At 54.3% G+C, this 21,365-nt stretch overlaps 1 protein-coding gene and 1 long non-coding RNA gene across 2 annotated transcripts; one reads left to right on the plus strand and one right to left on the minus strand.

Moving 5' to 3' along the window:
- Positions 1-9,325: 9,325 nt before the first annotated feature.
- On the minus strand, positions 9,326-15,647 carry IHH (Indian hedgehog signaling molecule). Its single transcript, XM_044241621.1, has 3 exons — positions 15,166-15,647; positions 12,497-12,758; positions 9,326-10,786 (listed from the first exon to the last, which is right to left on the minus strand). Exons 1-3 carry the CDS (start codon positions 15,475-15,477, stop codon positions 10,128-10,130), a joined length of 1,233 nt encoding a protein of 410 aa, XP_044097556.1. The 5' UTR covers positions 15,478-15,647; the 3' UTR covers positions 9,326-10,127.
- Positions 15,165-20,695, plus strand: LOC122902322. Its single transcript, XR_006383793.1, has 5 exons — positions 15,165-15,235; positions 18,503-18,591; positions 18,772-18,895; positions 19,423-19,626; positions 20,273-20,695. It is a non-coding gene; the product is annotated as an uncharacterized LOC122902322 (long non-coding RNA).
- The last annotated feature ends 670 nt before the right edge of the window (positions 20,696-21,365 follow it).

Consider the following 21,365-nt stretch of genomic DNA (forward strand, 5'->3'; position numbering starts at 1 on the left):
ATGGTAGACAATAAAGTTAGCCGCATGTGCATGTGCAGATGATGGCCACTCACCAAGTGGGAGGTCCCTATAATTAAGCCATTCAGTTTTCTGTGCACTCTCCCCTCCTACCATCTCCCAGTCTCTGCTCCACACTGGAGAGGCAGGAAGTTTTTCTTCTCTCCACATCCCCCTCTTTTGTTTCTATAATAAGGAGCCTGCCTTGGTGCTCTAGGATGGAGAAAGATGAAAGGAGCTACCAGGGTGACTTTCTGTCCAGTTGTCAAGTCAACCCACCTCCAGAACTTGCAAAGTCCCCTCCCATCTTCCTTCCCTGCACTCTGACTTCATTTCCAGTGTTGGTTCTGAAATCAGGTCTACATTTAAGATGTACTTAACTTAGGGGGTGGGGAGAGATGCGGAGGTGAGTCCTCCCATGGAAATTTCTGACCTCTGAAATTAGGTAAGTCTTCCAAGCCCAGCCTGAAGGGTGAAGAGTGAGAGAAAGCTGCAGCTAAGAGGGCCACTTAGGTGGTTTGGGGGCTGGATCTACGAGCAGTCATGGGGCACTCTCTGCATTAGCATGCCATGGTCCTCTGAAGCTGCTGGGGATGGGGAGCCTGAATCAAGAGGTTGATGGCCCCTCCAGCCTGAAAGGGCTGCCAACGCACAAAACTGGCAGGGGCTAGGAGCCAGACAGTCCTATCACATGAGAATTCAAATGAAAGAGTTCCATTCTGCTTAGGATGCCCCCCCACCCGCCCCACATAGGGTTTTCTACAGTTTTATGCCAACCCAAACTCCCTAGATAATTTGCTCCTTCCATTCATTGTCCCCACCAAAGGGTAGATAGACATGCAAGCCAACATTAGTGGGATCAAGGGAAAAAGACATGAGGCTTAATTCCAGGAGACTTGAGTTCAAGTCCAGGTTTTACCATCTGAGAGCTGGGTGATTTCAGGCAAATTATTAAACATTCCAGAAGCTGACTTTCTTCATCTGTAAAATGGGGGCAAACAAGGATAGTATTCAAAATTCTTAACAATTGGTAAAGTATGGATGCCAAGCTATGAGTATGGATACCAGCTGGCCTCAGAGCCCGAGCCAGGGTCCTGGTTGCTCCCATTTTGCCAGGCTTTAACCCTTTTGTTGTTGGGTCATAGGGAGAGCTGGGAGTATGGTGAGGGGACAGGGAGAGCAGCTGCAGTAGAGACCTCAGCAAATGACTGGTACCGAAGTATCTCCACATTTTAACAATAGCTGTAGTGAATAGTAATAGTTGCAAGCGAAACCTGAGGAAAAGTCCCACCTCACCATCTGCTGTTTACACATTTCTCTATTTTTTAAGAGTTTATTTAATTAATAGAGAGAGACAGCTAGAGAGGAAACACAAGCAGGGGGAGTGACAGAGGGAGAAGAATGCCTCCTGCTGAGCGGGGAGCCCGGGGAAGGATGACCTGAGCTGAAGGGAGACGTTTAACAACTGAGCCACCCACGGGCTCCTAGTTTATTATTTCTAGCCAAAACTTGAAGTATCTCCCCTTTGAATATCTCCTCATTGGTGAAGAATCAGTCACCAGGTCTAACTGCTCTCCTTTTCTAGTCTGAGCAGTGTTCCTTCTGTGTGTTAGCTTTCCCAGCTGTCTTCCTTTAGACCATCTCCTCCTCTCTCCAGCTGCACACTTCTCTGGCCAGCACCATGGACAGCTCTAGCTGACCAACCCATCTGAGGCCATCCCCTTCCCTTGCCTTCTATCCCCACTACTTTGATCCACCCAAGTGTGGAACCCCTGAGGTATGAACTGAATGAGGGTCATCCTTGAAAAGATAGTACAGTGGAGTGATTAAGAACAAACTCTGGAGTAAAAAAGTTTGGATTTGAATCCCAAGCCCACCAACTCTCAGCTCTACAATCTTGTTCTTTTGCTTCTGTATGACCCAGTCTGCCCATCTGTAAACAGGGAAAACTTAACACCTACCTCAAAAGGTTGTGAGGTTTAAGTGTGATTAAAAAAAAATTAAAGAACTTAGCAAAGCCTTCCTTATTACATGTTTTAAATAGAGGAAGAACATCATTAGTCTGTGACTTTCCATCCTATTTAATTCCTCAAACCCTTTTCCAATCCATTTCTAATCAGGGCTCTTTCTCAAGTAAAAATATTATAATATGACCACTGGCACAGTGCAGCTGCCCTCCTTTGGGTGTGAAAATTGACTTGGACTTCAAAGATGGTAAGGAAGCCCACCCTTGCCTGGTCCAAGAGCTCCTGACTTTTTTTTTAATCTTAAGAACTTTGAGTTAGTTATAGATATATAGAAGCGTCACAAAAGTAGTACAGAGAGTTCTCATTAACACTTCATGCAACATCCCTAACATCTTATATGACTATAGAATATTTATCAAAACAATGAAAATTAACTCTGGTACAACACACACTATTAATGAAAGTAAAGAATTTGGGGCACCTGGATGGCTCAGCAGGTTAAGCCTCTGCCTTGGGTTCGGGTCATGATCTCAGGGTCCTGGGATCGAGACCTGTGTCAGGCTCTCTGCTCAGCTGGGAGCCTTCTTCCCCCTCCCCCACTCTCTCTCTGCCTGCCTCTCTGTCTACTTATGATCTCTATCTGTCAAATAAATAAATAAAATTCTTTAAAAATGTTTAGAAAGTAGAGAATTATTTAGATTTCACAGCTTGTCCATTAATATCCTTTTCCTATTTCAGTATCCAATTCAGGACCTTCCCTGGGGCATTTCCTGAGTCTTTCCTTGTCTTTTATGACCATGACTCTCTTAAAGAGTACTTTTAGTTATTTTGTAGAATACTGCTCAATCTTGGGTTTGTTTCGTGTGATTAGAGTAAGGTACGTATTAATGGGAAGCATAATACAGAGGTGATATGCTCTTCTCAGGGCATTATATCAAAGGGCACATGATTGATATCGATATGCAACATTGGTGATGTTAACTTTGGTTACTTGGCCAAAGCAGTGTCAGGATTGTCCACTGTCAACCTACTACTTTCCTCTCTTTATTAGATTTTGATCATGACCATCTTTTGCTTCTCTAGGATTAAGAACTCCCCCAGCCCCACAGTGTGTAATGAACCACTTCTCACAACTCTGCAGGTGTAGCAGCTCTTTCTGCTCAAAGGACCTGTCCCCAAGCTTTAATAAAACCACCATTTTGCACAAAAAACAACAAAAAAAGCATTAAAAAATGAAGAAATCTGTCCTTGAAGTTAACCTTTCTTACCCCTACACTCCCAGCCACTCCCCTGAGACACACCCATTCCCTAGATCCCGGCTGGTCACTTTCCCCTGAGTCTTAAGTCGGGCACTTGGAAGCATGTGCAGAAGCCAAATGCAAATACACCTGGAGTTTATAAGGACAACAGGGTGTTTCTTGCCCATTTTTAGGGACCTTCTTGTTGAGCCCCTGCTAGTTTCTGTGTGCAGGGGCACTCTGAGAAAATCTGGCCAGCAACTCTCCACAGAAGGGTCCAGCTCATCTCTCTTGTCTGGCCCCAACCCTTGAGCACTTTTTCCAACATCTAACAATTGGGTTTTTTAAAAGTCTCTAACAGAATTCCTTTCATTTGTCTATGATGACTCCTTACCACCCACTAGCCCAGACTCATGAGCTTCCTTCCTTCTAGAAGGCTCTTCACTCCTCCAGGAGTTTGCTATCATCAGAGATCCTCCCCCTAAAATGGATACATAACATACTTCTAATCAGTTGAGTGTGGAGATCGGCTTATCCAACCTTACCCTTTGTCTGCATCTCTATCTGCCCTTAGTTCAGTCCAAATCAGTGTGTCCTCCCATGCTGCTGCTTGAGATGACTAAGAGTTGGGGCACCTAACTGGCTTAGCTGGAAGGGCATGCAATTCTCGATCTCAGAGCTGTGAGTTCAAGACCCATGCTGGGTGTAGAGATTACTTAAATAAAAACTTAGGAAAAAAAAAAAGATAAAGAGGCATCACACCTCCTCCAGCCCAATAGTGACTCCATTAAAAAAATTTATATATTTACGTTAGAGAGAGGCAGAGATCGTGTGCATGAGTGGGGGGAGGGGCAAGGGGAGTGGAAGAGAGAGAATCTCAAGGAGACTCTACACTGAGCCCAGAGTCCAACACAAGGCTTGATCTCAGGACCCAAGAGATCATGACCTGAGCCAAATCAAGCGTAGGACATTTAATCAACCGAGCCACCCAGGCACCCCATGACTCCATTTTTTCCCCATGACTCCATTTTTAAAAGCTTTTGTGTAAAAGCATTAAAGACCTTAGAAGATATGTTCATCTATTCCCATCCCCTCTTTGCCCTTGGTTCTGGTTACCATCACTGTGTAAGAAATCATTCCAAAAATTCGAAGTTCCAAACACACAAACCCTTATTTTATTTTGCTTATGGTTTTGTGGGTCGAGAGTTCAGGAAGGGCTTGGCCAGGCAGTTCTTACTTAGAGCCTTTCAGATGCGAGCCAGGGCCGCCCTCTGTAAGTTCCTCTGGACTGCGACTTCCAAGATGGTGCTGTGGTCTGGGAGCTGGGCTAGCCTAGGGACAGGAACACCTATCTGTAACCTCTCTAGCCTGGCGATCTCATGGTAGAACCAGGCAGAAGTTATATGGCCTTTTCCAAGGGGAGAGAAGTGCCAAGTAATTTGTGGACATACTTTAACCATTGCCACTCCCACCAGCACAGGATCCTCTCACAGCTTCTAGAACATTAGTCCTCTAGGACCACCTTCCCTAATAGGTTCTTGGTCACCCCCGGCCCCACCAGATCTTTTAGGTTGAAGCTGAAATGCATTCCTCCCATTCCTCTGGGATGGTGACTCATCAGTTCCTACCTTCTTCAGTTTGCGGCTGAAGAGCACCTGATCTGGTTCTGATCTGGACGCTGTGTGTCCTTGGGCAGGTGACTTGACCTCTCTGGCCCCAGTTTCTTCTCTGTAAAGTAGGAATTAGGAACAACCTCACTTCATAGGCCGTTAGGACTTTAAAAGATAATGTGAATAACAGACTTAGCACAGTCAATGCTCCTGATGATGAAAGAAACAACCAGGGGCAAGTCATTTTCCCTCTTGGAGACTTGATTTCTGAAATGAGGATAATTCTCTTAACCCAATTCCCCCGTGCAGATGAGAGGGGTCTTAAATGGACTTCAGGGAGGGCCAGCCTACAAGTTGAGGCTTCCTGACCCTAACCTGGCCAGGAAGCCCCCTGCATCTCTGCACTGCTGGGGCCCCATGCCCTGTGCGTGCGAGGTGGCCAGGGTGTGGCTTGGGGTGGTGCAGCATGCAGGCGGGCCACTATCTGCCCCACCGGCCTTATCAGATCCGGGCTGGCCGCAACTCAGTCCCGTGGAACAAAGAGGCTTTGAGAACAAGGCTGGGGTGTGGGACACGGGGCTGAGCCCCATCAGGCACATTCCACCCAGTGGGCAGAGGGCATGGGGTGAGGGAGCCGCTGCCTCCAACCCCTACCAGAGAAGTTTTTCTGCAGAGGGAACACCCTCCTGTGTGGGGAGCAGGACCTGTGCCTTCCCACAGGGCCCACCGTTCTGACTTCTTTGGGGCATTTCCTGCTCTAGCCTTCCCACCAGGCAAGCAGCTAGACCTCTTCCATGGGGCACAGTGTCCCCCAATCCCAAGCCCAGCTCCCATTTCCCCTCCTGGCACCTTCAGCGTCCCCCCACCCCGCCTGCCCACCAAACCCACACACCAGTTCCCAGTTCCTGAGCGTGCCCTGCATCTTCTCAGTGAATCGGCTCCCAATAATCCCTCCACCTACCCTTGACCCCGTCACTCGACCTGGAAGGCGGCAGCCCAAAACCACTTCCAGGAAGTCCCTGGTCACCGGGGTCATTGAGCTCATCCAGTCCTCACTCCTGTCTAATTGCTCTCTGCTTCCTCCCATGTGACACTGTGGGGAACTTCTCTCCAAACTTTAATTGCAGGCGGGGAATCCGCTGAGCCTGGCAGAGGCCCCTGCTGGCCTCCTGGGCTAGAGTTAAAGTTGTACAAGTTGTACATTACAGACGGGTTCTAGGCTGGGCAGGACAGCTGGGGCTGAAATCTGGGTGTGCTGGTACCCTGGCGTGCCCCCTGTGCCAGACTCTCACCTAAACAGGCTTGCTGGCACCAGGCCAGAGGAGTTGCCTTTTCTAGTTGGATCTCTTTGCAGGATGGGGAGGGAGGGATTTGTTAAAATTTTTCAGGGAGCGGCTCCTAATTTCCAGTCCCCACACGGGCTGCTGGCCCCCTGCCACAGGCCTGGTTGCCTAAAGGACCGGTGCGTTCTGCTGGGCCCGTCCCAGCCCAGCGCTGCAGACTGTCAGAAACCATCCCCAGGGCAGCATCTTCAGGTAAGGGCAGGCCCACGCAGCTTCAGAAAAGCCATCCCCAGGGTCACTGGGTCTTTCCAAACCGGAGAGAGGAGGCTTCAAGGACAGCTTGGGGAGTGGGTACCTGAGGGGGTAACTGAGTGGGTACCTGAGGGGGCCCAGACAAGTAGGAGAGCCAGGTGTAGAGGCCCCTCTGTTGAGGGCAGTCCGTCCAGGCAGCTTCATAGGCCTCCCAGCCAGATTCCCCACTTTGTCTCCTGTACCCCAACACTCCAGGTCTCCCTAGCTCCATTTCTCCCTGAGGACTTGTGGACTCAGGCAAGGGTGTTGCATTTCGCCTGGACTGGGCTGTGCGGGATGATTCTGAATCTCTTCCCCATGCACTCCCGATGGGGGGTGGGCAGGCAGAGAAAATAGGAGCCCCAGGCTCCCTTGAACCCACTTAGACTAGCCTTGGGAAACCAGGAGAAGGCCCTGTGTCATTTGACCCTTGCCTACCTCTCTACTTCAGTTTGGCCATGCCCACATAGATTTGTGATGCTGGCCTGGCAGTTCTTTTAAGACCCCAGGCTCCCTTAAGCCCCCACACTTTTGCATGTGCTTTGTCCTCAGCCTGGATCCCTTCCTTTACAGACCCACAATGCAAAGGCCTCCTTGCCCTACCTGTAGCATCCTCGCCTCCAGGAAGCCCTCCTAGCTCCCCACCTCTCCATGGCACTCCCATAGCCCCTGTGAGATGCTGGCCACAGGACCCAGCACACAGCACGGGCATGTCTCCCCATGCTGCTTCCCCCCACCCAAGGGTTCCCCATGGTGGGGACTACCATTTCCCATCACTCTAGCATGGGACCCAACACAAGAGTATCCAGTAAATGAGGACCAAACACGTGAATGCAGGTCATAATTGTGGACGCAGGAGCTTTGGGGGCTGCACTTGACCTTGAGAAGAGAGGCAGACATTGGATCAGTAGCTGCCTGGGCAGCATGGCTGACCCTCCTCTGGGCCTTGGCATTATAGATGCTGGGACGAGGTGGGTTTGGGGGGAAGGGATTGGGGCCCCAATCATCCTGTAAATGTGGAAGATATCTTCCCAGGCTGTCTCCTGATGTCTCCCCGCTCACACATTGTGCCCAGGTCTGGTCCCAGAATTCTTGGAAAAGCCACAGGGTCCCACATCCATCCCAACGTTGGTTTTTGAGGGTCTGGATTCAGATAAATTCCTTTCTGAATCTTTGTAGCCTTCTTTGTCTGGAGAATGAATGTGTTTCCTGAGGAAACCCATCTAGAACAGAAAGGTCTGGGACACCAGATGGCTCTGTGTCTGCAGGACAGAGTGTACCCAGGCCTAGTCGGAGAAGCTGCTGGACCCCATGGGGGAAGTCTCTCTTTCTTCCTCCCCCTCCCTCTTCTGTCTCTCCCTCCCTTTCTTTCTCTCTCTCTCTCTCTCTCTGCCTCTCCCCCACCCCCACGAAGAATGTCTGTAAGCGAGAGAATGTACAAACAAACAGACAAGAGTATCTTGACCTTGATCTTCTGTTTTTCACTGTAGATGAGTTCATGGCCATTCGGTCCCTGTGAACCTGGTTCATGAGCATCTGCCCATGAGTCCATTCTAGATGTGCTGACAAAGCTGACTTTTAGGCCTGAAATGCTGAGAGTGCCTCCCAGAGAGAACCCAGGTTCACCAAGGGAAAAACCTTGTGGTCAAAACTGGGCCCAAAGGCCAAGATGCATGGGTTCGAATCCTGCTTCTGTCCCTTGCTCCGTCACCTCGGGCAAGTTACTTAACCTCCCTGTGCTTCTGTGCTCATCTGGAACATGATAATATGAAAACATACATCGCATAAGGTTGTTACCAGAATTAAGTAGCTTCCTATAAAGCACTCAGAACAATGCATATGATGGTTAGTCTGCACCAGACAACAGCAGTTGTCATTATTGCCTGGGGGACCCTATTTCCTCCCAGATGACACAGCTTCCAAGGCATTGATGTTTTCTCCGGGGTTTTCCTCCATGGAGATGGGGGAAGGGCGAGGTAAGAGTCCGAGCAGTCATCCCTGATGCGGAGGGGAGAAACTGGGTGGTGGTGTGTTTTAGCAACTGGCTCTCCATGATCGGGGGAATTCTACTTCGGAGTGTACACCCGTTTCCATGGTGTGAATTCTCCTGCCGTGGCCTATTTCAACTGGCTTATGAAATGTCTGACAATTTCACAAATATACCACTGGATCTGGGCATCTCAGCTATCTGTAGTGAGATCAGCTCCGAAAAAACGGCCTTGGGCTCGGAGACCAAGAGAAAATGAAGAAGGGGGTCTTCTTGTCTGGGCAATCAACTGGGCCTTCTCTAGACTAAGCCATGTTTCTCCAAGGGCCATCCATGGGCCATCAGCCATGTTGGGTGTGTTTGTGAAAAGTTCCTGCGCCTTGTCTGGATCTGTTACAGCAGAATTGTTTGAGTGGAGCCAGGAATCATTTTTAAACACGCTGCACAGGGAGTTCTGAGGTTTGAGACCTGCTAGATTAGGAACCCCTGAGTTATCCCAGAAGTCAGAATGGGCCACAAGGCAGATGCGAATTCTACAGAATCTTCTCGTACCGTGGTCCATTATTCGCACTGAAGGAAGAGAACCCCAGGCCCCGAGAAAGTCTGGAGCAAGCGGGGAAAGGGCCTTGACTAGGCACAGTGAGGTGGTTTGAGAGGAGTAATGGGGCCCTGGGCTAGTTACCTCAGTTTTATCTCTGGTCCAGTAGTGTTTAAGGCAAAGTTGGAGGTCAGCACGTGAAAGGCCCTGCCCAGCGCCGAGCCCAGCTCTCTGGGGTCGGGGGTGTGTGCGTGTAAGGGGAGGCTTTGCTGGGCTGTTGGATGAGGAGAGCCTGCAGAGATGGTGGGAGCATGGGAGGTTCTGTCCACGGAGGAAGGTGAGCACATCCCGAACAGACCCACCCATGGGTCCAGGCTGTGTATTGGCCCCACTCATCATCCTAGACTCTACAGCTCTAACAACTTAAATAATTTTTATTACAAAAGGAAGAAAAGACCAAAACATCCCCCAAATTCTCCCATGGGCTTCCCGCTCCGTGCCAATAAATAAGGTGGGGGAGACTGACCGGAGGGGGAGTGGGGGTCGTGGTTCAGCAGAAGAGGGAGCTTAGCCCGGGCTGGGGCTGAAGGACATCCAGCCCCCTCCCCAGGTTCCCGGGCGCTGTGATCACATTGGCTGAAACCCAGAACTCCTCCCGCTGATAGCAACAGTCTCTGGAGGTGTCCCGAGGAGTGTGTCCGGAAAGGAAGGTCCTGCCTCATGATGGCCGGGCTGGCTGCCCTACCCTACGGCCTTCTCGGTTCTGGGCAGCTGATGTCGAGTCCAGCCAGCTCCCTGCTGGCTCCCAGGGAATCTAGCAGCATCAACTGAGGGGCAAGCCCACCTACAAGGGGCCTAAGACAGATGGAATGGGCCTTCCCCTGCGGGGGAGGCAGGTATGAAAAGTCGAAGAGAGAGCTGGCTGGGTTGGCCCCGTTCTGCCAGCCTTGAGGTCTCTAGGGTAGAAGGCTAGACCAGCCCCTCCCACCCCCACCAACCAGCTGGGCTTTCAACCCTGTCACTGCATCAAAGTGGGATGGGTGGTCAACACTGGCACTGCGCAATGAAGTTGCAATGGTGTGTCTCCGTGAAAGAGGAGATGGTGGGAACCAGTGCCCCCCCGACTCAGGTCCCGTCCAGCGCCAGTGCCCTGCTGCTGGCAAGGAGGCCTTTGGACCGAGTCAGGAAGCTGCAGGAGGGCAGCCAAGGGGACTTTTCAGCTCCCTGGCCCGGCCATGCCCAGTGAGTGGAAACTGCCCTCTTCCAGCAGGAGCCGTCCCAGACGGTAGAGCAGCCGGGGGTACCAGTGCACGCCCTCTCCCGGGGTCCAGCTGCCCCACACCGAGCTGTGAAACAGTCGCAGGGGCCAAAAGGCCAACTGAGCCAGACGGTGGTCGGCCACGGCCGCGAAGCAGGAAGCCACCACGTCCTCCACCACCAGCGTCCCGTGTCTGGTTAGTGGGGCGTAGGCCCCCACTGCCACGTGTGTGGAGACAGCCGCCACTCGGGCAGCCTGCAGGCCTGGCACCCCAGCCACCAGCACGTACTGGCCAGGCTGCACTTGGCTGGCAAAGGTGGCCCGGAAGTGGGCCGCTGGTTCCGTGTGATTATTGGAGGTGAAGAGCAGGTGGGCAGGCGTGAGTGCCAGGCGGCGCGGGGGGTCCTGGGTCTCGATGACCCGGAAGGCCCTCAGCCTGTCTGGCTCACGGTCCAGGAAAATGAGCACGTCACTGAAGGTGGGGTTCCCATCCTCCCCCATGGCCAGCACCCGGTCTCCAGGCCTCACGGCCGACAAGGCCACACGTGCCCCACTCTCCAGGCGCACCTGGGCTCCAGCAGGAAAGCAGCCTCCTGTCTTGGCCGCAGCTGAGTGCTCTGTGGGAAGAAGGGACACAAAGGTATTACTACTCTGTCAGAGCATCCCTCCCCAGAGCGCCTCTCACTCCCAGGCTGCCCCCCCCCCGTCACCACTCACGGTACACCAGCGCTGCCCCCCCCCCAGTCCCTGCAGCCTTGAATCCACCCAAGCCCACGATGTCATCTTCCTCCCTTCCCCCCCACCACCCAATCGAAGCCTTTGCCAGCGAGAGGAGTGGACTCAGTGTGCTGAGACCCACGGGTGAGGAGGAAAGGGACCCTCTGAAGCCCAGGGAAAGCCCCCACCTGCCCTCCATCCTGACAGTGCCTTGAAGCTGTCAGAGAGGACCAGGATTGTCTGAGATGGGCAGCAGTCAGCCATGACCTGACCCTCGGCAAGCAGCAGTCTCCGTGGAGAAGGCACTTAGCTCCTCTGGGGTCTGGAGGTCCCGTTATTTCTCACTCTTTGCTCAGACACTCCCCACAAATTGCCCTCTCAGATGGACTCCCCAAGTTCTAAGCCAGAGCTGAACCTCAGAGTCCATAAGGAAGTGAGAGGAGGACTGGCCATGCACCAACACAGATGTCTGGGGAGCCTCGGAGCAGACAGTCAGGCCAGGGCCCGGCTCACTGGCAAGGGTAAAATCACTGTCTTCAGTTTGTGTGCTGGGTCCTTGTGTGGGGATAGGACATGGTGGCACTGGGGAGTGGGATGGAGGGCAGTGTTGGGGGTCAGGAATGAGGATGGAGGTGGCCACTTGGGGAGTTGGCCCCGGGCCAGTGTTTCACAGGTGCAGGTGCAGGTGGTCGTGACTTGAAGCAGATACCACTGGTGGACAAGTGCCCAAGGGGAGGGTGAGGGTGGGGGCCCCACGGTGTGCCCTGGTGGGTCTGGGAATAGGAAGCAGTGGGCCTGGTCTCAGTGTGCCAGGTCTTCAAGTGTCGACTATGGCCCGGTGCCTGCAGCCTGGTGGGGCTAGGCTGGCTTTCACGCAGGAAACTTTTGAAGCATCTGTGACTGGGTTCAGTGTAGGTGACAGGGATGTTGACAAGGTCGAGGGAGGGGCAAGGCCCCCATGCCTGTCCATTTGGATCAACAAGGCGGCCAATCTGGGAAAATCCACTTTATTGAGTCCACTCTGTTTATTCTGGCCCTCGCGGCTGGCTTTGCCCCAAAATGTCCAGCTTCAGGGCCCTGGGGGGAGAGGTTGGGGACACCTGCACCCACCCCCCCGGGGGAGCATAGGAAGTGCCCTAAAGGGCCTGACCTGCCGCAGGGTTGTGGATTCTGAATCTCTGGGCTCCTGGCTCCTGGTCAGGCAGGCTGGTGTCTGGGCACGCCCTGGCCCCGGCCCCTGGTCCCACCACCCGCTTCCATTCTGAGTCAGCTGAGTGGGGAGGCCATCTCTGTCACAGCCTGGCTTCCATCTGTCCAGCTCGCTCTGGCTTGCACTTCCTGCGGCAGGCTCTGGACTGCGGACTGCAAGGCCAGCCCCCAGCAGTGCGGGGACAGGCCCTGTCTCCCTAGGCTCCTGCCATGACACTACCAGGGACGGGACGAGCAGGTGGTCACCAGCAGCAGCGGGGAGCGCCGCAGACGTCTTCTTCCCTGGGGTCCCCTCCTCCATCCCCTGGCCGGCCTCTTCACCTTCCGGGCAGCAGTGAGCCCTGTGCCTGCCCACGCCCTGCGGCCCCGGCCCCGGGCCCAGCCCCCAGGCAGCGGCTCACCGGACTTGACGGAGCAATGCACGTGGGCCTTGGACTCGTAATACACCCAGTCGAAGCCAGCCTCCACGGCCAGGCGAGCCAGCAGTCCGTACTTATTGCGGTCGCGGTCTGAAGTAGTAATGTCCACCGCGCGGCCCTCGTAGTGCAGCGACTCCTCCGAGTGGTGACCGTCCTCGTCCCAGCCTTCAGTCACTCGCAGCTTCACGCCAGGCCACTGGTTCATCACCGAGATGGCCAGAGAGTTCAGGCGGTCCTTGCAGCGCTGCGAGAGGAAAGCACGTGGAGTTAGGGGGAGATGCTGGCCTGCATGCCAGGCCTCTCCCAGATCATCTGCCTGAGTTGGGAAACCGGGGAGGTGCTCTATCCCGTCTCTTAAGAACAAAGAGCCCTAACTTGTTTCCTTGCATTCTAGCATCTGGCTGCTCCAGGACCTGGACCGCATGGTGGCGCCACAAATTCGGAGGGCCCCGCGGGAGGTCCACCCTTGGGCGACCTTCTCTGATAAGTGGCCCCTCCTCTCTGCACTCCCTCCCCTCAGATCGGGCCACCCATCCCTCCACAGATGGGGCTACTCTTCCAGCACCCAGTCCCCCTGTCCCACCAAGGCCCTGGAGACCAGAAACCGCCCTTTGCTTGCAGGGTAGGGGGTGGGGGGAAGTGGTAGCAAAGTGGACTGCCTCCGGCAGGACTGCTAGGCATGCAAGGCCGGAGGTGCCCAGTAGGTGTCACCGTAGCCTCAGGGCTGAAGCCCCCCAATCCAGCCCTGAGGGACGGCAGGTGCAGAGCGCCCCAGCAGTGTGGGGGTGTGTTGGAGGGGAATCCCGGGCTGCCTGGATCTCTCCAGTGCCAAAGAGTTCTTCCTTTCAATTCCTGCTGCTACTGAAGATCCAAAAGCCTCCAGCAATGGATCGGAGGATGGGGAAGCAGGGGAACCAGAAGCTGATGGAAATGCTAGCTCACAGCCCGGCCAGATGGAGGGCGACAGGGAGCGTCTCCCGATGCATGGGGAGCCCGTGGGGTTGATAATCCCAGGACACGTTCTCCCTGAGTCCAGAGTCATGAGCACCTCTGCGTGGCCCCTATCAGAGAAGGGACCCGAGGAAACGAGCCTCTGATCTCAGCAAGCCAGCTCTGCGCTCTGTCTCACATGGGGGCGGGAGTTGAGCTGCTCCCTGGCCTACCAGGAAGGACCAGAGAGCTCATCTGTCTGTGGTGACTCCCACCGTGCCTGTAGCCCAAAGGACCCCGCAGTTGACTGGGGGGAGGGGCATGTGAGAGAGGGGTCCCTTTCACAGTCCTTGACTGGGTGCGGGGGCCCTGCCAAGCCTGGGCAGCCGGTGACCCACCTGGGAGAGCCCAGGCCCCACAGACCCTTGGACTCGGGTCTCCCAGGAGCCAACAGCAGCTACAGCCCAAGGTTTGGCCAACCTCTGGGGCCAGCAGCCAACCTGGGGCGGGGGGCGCTCACTGCCCAGGGAGGGAGCTCTCCGTGCTCCTTGCCTCCAGGCTTCTAGCCCCCCACCTCCGGTGGCCCCGCAGGCCCCTGCTCCCCGCCCCTCCCCCCCCCTCGGTCCAGAACCCGCGCGCGCGCTGTCAATGATTGCCCAGCCCGTGGCCCGGATCCTTATCTGCATTCCTCGGCGCCCGGCCCGGCCCGGCCACCAGCCAACCTTCGGCCCCGACACCGGCCGGCCAGCCCCGGCGCCAGGGAGCAGGCTGAGGGTTGTGGTGGAGCTGCTCTTCCCAGTGCACCTAACGAGCAGGCTCCCTGCCTGCGGGGGCAGCCCAGGGACACCACTGAGGAAGGGGACGAAGGTTTCTGATTCCTTGGGACCCAGGCTGTAGGAAAGAAAGTTTGCCCCACAAGAGCGTGGGCTGAGCGGGTCCTCTTCTGCGCTTGCAGAGACTAGCTAGCGTCAGCTCTGCTCCCGGCCTTCCCAGGCGGGCATCGTGGCTCTTCTCTTTCAGCCCTCCCGGTCCCGGCCACCAAGCCCAGGGGATCCCCCAAGTTCGTTCCCAGAGCCCGAAGTTCCCGGCACCCCACCCTTAACCGCAGCTGGGCCATTCAGCTCTCGGGACAGACACGTGGGCTCGCCTGGCAAGTTCCCTTTCCCACCTCCGCCTCCCAGCCCAACTCTTCCCGCTGTCCCTAAGACCAGACCCAGGGGGGACGCTACTCCAGGAGGGGGCAGCGCAGCGGACCACAAGCGCGCGGGAAGGAAAGGCCCTCCGCGCCCACAGCTTCTTTGCCTTTGGGGTGCCCGATGGCTTCAAAAGGAGAGGGGCGCAGCCGTGAGGAAGGTTAGGCCCGGAGGGACTGAGTGGGTCCCGGAGGCACGGGAGGCGGTGGAGGCCAGGTGCCTCCGGGTGCCGCGTCTGACCTCAGCTGCCTGCACTCCGGGCCAGAGAGGCTGCCGCCACCCTGCTGCGCCGTGGCGCTTGGCGGTGGGGAGCGCTTCTCACAGCCTCAGGCGGGTTCGCGGATGTCCGCGCTGCCCCCGGAGACCCTTGGCCGGCCCATCTTGGGCAGCAGACGGCCAGGCTTGGCGAGAGGGGCAGGTGCCAGGGGGCGTGCCAGCCAGTCGAGAAAAGGTGCCAGGGGGGCGGGGAGGGCCGGGCAGGTGGCGGTGCTTCGGCGGCGGCGCCCTGCGAGGGCGGGTCGCGCTCACCTGGGTCATGAGGCGGTCGGCGCCCGTGTTCTCCTCGTCCTTGAAGATGATGTCGGGATTGTAGTTGGGGGTGAGCTCCTTGAAGCGCTCCGAGCTGCGCGCGATCTTGCCTTCATAGCGCCCGCTGGCGCCCAGGGTCTTCTCGGGCACGTTGGGGCTGAACTGCTTGTAGGCGAGCGGCACGAGCTTGCGCGGCGGCCGCCGCCGGCTACCCACCACCCGGCCCGGCCCGCAGCCCCGCGCCGCCGGCACCAGCAGCAGCAGCAGGAGCAGGCAGAACTGCAGTCGGGGCCGGAGCCGGGCGAGAGACATGGCCGGGAAGCCCGAGCGAGAGGCGGGCGAGGGCGCCTGGTGGGCTGGTGGGTGGGCGAGTCGACGGGAGCGCTGGGGGGACTCAGGCGTCCGGCTGGCTCCGGGGGGCTCCAGGCGGGGGCGCCATGGGCTGCCGCGGCGCGGCGCAGGGCCGGCGGGACTCAGGTGCGGGGCGGGGGCCCGGGGCCCTGGCTGGTGGCGGCGCGCTGTCCCCCTCGGCGCCTCGACTCTGAGCTGCCCGGCTCGCCGGCCGCCAATAAATAGGCCGGCCCGTTTGTTTTGGCAACGCGGCGGCGGCGGGGGGCGGCGGGCGGCGGGGCTGCGGGCCGCCGGGCTGGGCTGGGCTGGCCGGCGGGGCTGCCGGGCCCCGCGGTTAGCACCCCGGCCCGGCGGTCAGGCGGCTCGGGCGGAGCGGGAGCTGCTGCCGTCTGCGGCGCAGCTCGGGGCCGAGTGAGAGGGGAAATGGAAGAGATCCGGGCTCGGGCCCCGCGCAGACCGCACCCTACCCATGTCCCTGCCTCCTGTGCGCTCGACAGCGAACCTGCAGCAAGGGCGGCACAGCCTCCTCCCCCTCGGGCGGGCGGCCCCGGCACCAGCCAGCCCTCGTCCCGCTCGCTCCTCCGCTGCGTCCGCCCGCCCGCTGCCCTCGGCGCCCCCTGCGCTGCCTGAGTTCGCCCTCCCCGCCCGGACGCGCCCCACCCCGCCTGGGCCTCGCCTCTGGGTTCCCCGCGGCTCCGGGGTGCCCCGCCAGACGCAAACCTCCCGGACAGGAGCTGCCACCCCCACAGAGACCGCAACCCACGGCGCGGCCGGACGCGAGGGGCGGGGGGCAGTGGCGGGACCGCACAGCCGCCTACGGTGTCCCCTGCGGGGAAGTAAAGCCCAAAGGCAGGAGGCCGCTCCTAACCTGGGGCCCCGCCCTGGCCCAGGAGACGCGCCTTCTGGGCTCGGTGGACTGAATTCCCTATCAACCCGGCGCACATCCTATGACCCCCAGGTGTGCAGCGGGGGAGTGGGGCATCCAGCCTCACAAAGAGTCGGAGAGGGGGTTTTGAGTTGGAAGCACTATTAAAGAGAGCAAACTGAAGTTGCAAAGGGAGGGGCCAAGATGCCGAGAAGAGTAGCTAATGGTGAAACCGCCAGAATCCTGGAGAAACTGACCACCGCGGAGAGGGGCAGCACAGGTCTCGGGTACAGGGACTTACTAAGGACCATCTCAGCGATTTAGAGCTGCTGGCGCGCTGGACGATTACTCTGTTATTTCTACTTGACAAATTAGAAAGCACAGAGAATACGCAGAGGCAGCCAGAGAAGCATGGATTTTGTACCTATTTTAATATGCCTTTCAGGAAAGCTGAATGAATTCGAATTTATGCTGCTAAAACAAGAGAAGGCAAATATGTTAAAGACAAATGCCACCATCGCAACAAATGATATGATTCGGTTGCAATATATCCTAACATTCAGTAGAGATAGAAATAGAAAGATTTTTAAATGCTCGTTCCAAGAATACTAACACAATAAGTACCGTTTTGCTGATAGGTGCCCAAGGCACAGAAGCTAGTAGATATTATTATACCAAGTATTCTAGTTGCATTATCTAATTTAAACTCACATCCCTCAATGAGGCTATTATTATTCCTGGTTTACAAATGAAGATTTTGTAGTTCAAAGAAGATGAACAACTAGTTTCTGGCTGAGGGGCAGAGAGGAATTCAAATCCTCCACCCTCTACCTGGGTCTGACCCCAGAGCCCCAGCCCTCTCCCGCATTGGTGTGCTGGCCCTCTGTCTTCTGCCACCAGTACAGCCCGGGGTTTGGATGGTGGTGGCTTTTCACAGATGTGCTCATGTGTTCTCTGGGTCGATTTTGTGAACAGAAGTTCAGAATTGCTGAGGACTCAAGGTAGTGCTTAATCCAATCACTTCATTTATAGAAAAGAAACTGAGGCCCACAGAAGGGAAGTTATAACGACGCCACCAGAAGTAGACTTGGATACAGGATGGGCTGTTTCTTTTCCTCCCCTTTGCCCCATGTTCCTTACACTGGGTTCTTCCTTGGTATTTGGATTCTGTCTCCCAGTCTCAGACCACTCTGATGTTGTTTCTTTTCCTTGAAAGCTCTCAAAGAGCTTTAAGGCATATTTTCCGGGGCTCAGAAGATATCCCTGCGATATTCCCCACCTGTCTGCCTCTTTTCCCCTGATTTCTGGGGCAGATTACTCAGCCAGGCCAGCACCTCTCCCCATCCAGACTAACTGGGGCCCTCTTCTTATGGAGCTCTAAAGAAGACCCCCCCATAGGCTTCCAGGGTCACCTGTCCCAATGTGTTATGTAATAATCATCTAGAGCAGTTTTCCCTTAAATTCAGTCTGTCTTTCTTCCTGTCTCTCTAATGCAAATTCAACCCCCCCCCATCTTAGAGATCAAGGCCATTAACCAACTTCAGTCTTGAAGAGTTTGTTAAATTCACTTTCAACCTTCTTTTCTCCAAGTAAAAGACAATTTAAGATTCTCTTAGAGGCTCAAACTTCTAACCATGTATTAACTTTGCCCTTCTTCCTCTCACTTCCCTTCTTAAACTGTGACCCTGTGGAATACAGATCTCTGGTAAAGACCTGATCTGTGTCAAAAAAGCACTCATCGGTGCTGAGAGAGTTTGGCATTGGGAGTGCTCCTTGCATGGGGGTGCCCTTACCACAGTGTAACCTTGTTGGATGAGATGGGGCTCCACCAAGTCCAGCCCCTCCTCCGCCTGGCTAACTTAGGAGCAGCGCTCAGGGTGTGGACTGGGAGAAGCAGGGGAGGGGGGGTGCGGCTGATATTTATCAAGTCTATTCTCTATGACACTTACCTTAAGCACTTAGTCACATCTTCCCAACAACCCCCTGCGCATGGCAGTTATTATTCTCACATTACGGATCTACAACCCTAAGGCTCTAAGGATAAAGTTACTTGTCTGGGGTCCCACGGTCGGGATTTGAACCCCGGAGCTTCTTCACTCTGAACTCACACTTTTTTCTCAGGACACAGTGGTGGTTCAGGATCTCAATCTCAAATTCAGATCTGCATCCATCCGGTCACCTGCAGTGGAAGGAGGGTGGGGAAGAGGCCCGTAAGTAAAGCATCGTCACTTCCACGGCAGTGATCCTGAAGCGCTTTCGATCCCAACTGGGGCCCAAGATGGCTTGGCTGCCCATGTTCTTAGCTGTTCGGTAGATGTGGGGTAGCTTTGCACTTACACTCATCCATCCAGAAGCAAATGCAGCCTGCTCCTTTTTCTGGTCACTGGTAGATCCTGTTGCCAATAAACTGGAGAACCAAGGTGTGCCACTTCCGGGGCCAGCAATGGCCTGGAGTTTAAGCAGCAGCAACAGAGCCTGATGAGGGCACCTCACATCTGAGTCCCAGGCCTATTGGTAAAATCACTTTCCTTCTCCCACTTCTAGACCCCTTCGCCCCCTCAATCGTCTGGATTTTGCAAAGAACAAAGTAAAATCTATTTCTTTGGATACACTGATTTCTTTTTTGCTTACTAAAGTGCACGTTGGAAAACTAGGTCGGAAAGAAAGAGGAGAGGGAGGAAAAGACACCATAGAACCTGATAATTTAAACATATCTGTTGGGGGCACCTGGATGGGTCAGTCAGTAGAGTGTGGGACTCTTGATCTCGGGGACATGAGTTCCAGCCCTATGTTGGGTATAGAGATTACTTAAATGAAAATTTAAAGGTTTTACTATCTGTTTATTAGACTACTATGCTAGTATATTTACTCCATCTTGAAATTAACACTGTAGTACAAATACCACGTGCTGCTTGTCATCTATTGGTACAGGTGTGTGTAGGTATGTGCGTGTGTACAGATGTGTGTGTATATCCACAGAATCACACACATAATCTGCGCTGGTCAGTATTTCTGTAATCAACTAGTGTTTTTCCTCCTAGTCCTGCCACTTGCCCAGATCAATCTTGCTCTAAATCCATGGGAGCCGAACCACAACCAGACAAGTTTCAGGAGTGCCGTTAGTCGAATACCTGCCGGTGACTCAGGGCACAGCAGCCCCGGCTCATGGAAAGAGCACCAGGCCTGGAATTGGCCGATCTGCACCCGAACATGGTCTCTGATACCTTCTACCCATGTGGCCTTGGGTAAGTCACTTGACTTCTCTAAATTTTAGTTTTCTCATGTATCAAGTGAAAAACTTATCAGTTACCTCGGAGGACTGTTGAGAGGGTTAAAAGTATAAGCTGTAAAGTACAAGTATAAGCTGTAAACTACAAAGCTTTTGTGTCATTATCCTCTGTTGGGTTGGCTAGCAACAGCGGCTGTCTGATTCCTATCATCCGTCCAGGGGGAGTAGCATCCATCCAGCTGCTCATACTCCGCTGCTCCTATTTGTGTGTCCCGAGACAGCAGTGGGATTAAGAGGATTCTTTCTCTGAGGGATCATCTACCTTGTGCACAACAGCGTGGTGGGCACATAAAGACAGAGAATGCAAACAGAAAGTCAAAGACACCGTTGTTTTTCTCAAGAAATTTACTATTTAACCTCAAAAATAAATCGTGAAAATAAAAGACAGTTATGAAGCAGTGAATACCACTCCTGAATGAGTACAGAATAATGCATTATAAACTAGAGAAGTTAGTAGATCCAGGCCCAGAAGGGTATGGAACTGGGAAGCTGTTAGCCTGGGATCTTTTCTTCCCATTGACCTCTCCCGCTAGTTGTCCCAGTGACTGAACTGTTGAAATGTTTTTCATCATCTTTAGATGATTTTGACATCTATTTCATAGGTGCTCTAATTCCAACTGGTGATGGGGTTAGACCTCTTGAAGGATATCCGTTTTGAAGGAGGGGAAGGAATGCCTAAAAAGAATGAAGAGGAAACTCAGAGATGGGCTGTGGCTCAAACACAGATGATGGCACAGTGATAATGAAAACCCAAGCTGGACGATCTAGGAAGGGGGGAGGTTCCACTGCGATCTGATGTAACCTTCACTAAAGCCTTATGAAATTGACACCATTATCTTCGTTTTACGAATGAGGAACTAAGGTTCAGAGCTTGTAAGCGAGGGAGTTGAAGTTGGAATCCAGACCGGTTTGACTCCATAATAATCCCATTTCTTTGTGATTCCTGGGGCAAGCACACTGGGTTGTTGACCTCTGTTCAAGACACTCATTTTCTCTCTAAATATAGGGGACTCTTTTGTTACCTTTATCTTGGATTTTTAACACCTCATATCCTCAGCTGGTTGGGATCATTCTGATTTCTGTTGATTTTTTTTAAGTAGGCTCTACACCCAACGTGGGGGTCAAACTCACAGTCCTGAGATCAAGAGTTTCCACTCTACCAACTAAGCCAGGCAGGCGCCCCTGTGCCTTTGATTTTTTAAAAAAGATTTTTATTTGTTTACTTGAGAGAGAGAATATGAGAGAGAGAGAGAGAGAATGAGAAGGGGGAGGGTCAAAGGGAGAAGCAGATTCCCTGCTGAGCAGGGAGCCTGATGTGGGACTCAATCCTGGGACTCCATGACCTGAGCTGAAGGCAGTCGCTTAACCAACTGAGCCACCCGGGTGCCCCATACCTCTGATCTTTTTATTTTTTTATTTTTATTTTTTTAAAGATTTTATTTATTTATTTGACAGACAGAGATCACAAGTAGGCAGAGAGGCAGGTAGAGAGAGAGGAAGGGAAACAGGCTCCCTGCTGAACAGAGAGCCCGACACAGGGCTCGATCCCAGGACCCTGGGATCATGACCTGGGCTGAAGGCAGAGGCTTAACCCACTGAGCCACCCGGGTGCCCCATACCCCTGATCTTTTTAAAGAGGTTAGCAACTCCACCAAATTTGGCCCACATGCAGAAATGGTAGCAGGCCTGTCTTTC

The sequence above is a fragment of the Neovison vison genome, chromosome 3 (assembly GCF_020171115.1).
Source record: "Neovison vison isolate M4711 chromosome 3, ASM_NN_V1, whole genome shotgun sequence".
In the NCBI taxonomy this organism is placed as follows: domain Eukaryota; kingdom Metazoa; phylum Chordata; class Mammalia; order Carnivora; family Mustelidae; genus Neogale; species Neogale vison.

Excerpts from the sequence above, each read along its gene's own strand:
- IHH (XM_044241621.1), bottom strand. The coding sequence starts at position 15,477 with ATGTCTCTCGCCCGGCTCCGGCCCCGACTGCAGTTCTGCCTGCTCCTG. Across the intron at positions 12,759-15,165 it reads CCGACCGCCTCATGACCCAG|CGCTGCAAGGACCGCCTGAA; the intron begins GTGAGCGCGACC and ends TTCCTCTCGCAG. Across the intron at positions 10,787-12,496 it reads GCATTGCTCCGTCAAGTCCG|AGCACTCAGCTGCGGCCAAG; the intron begins GTGAGCCGCTGC and ends TTCTTCCCACAG.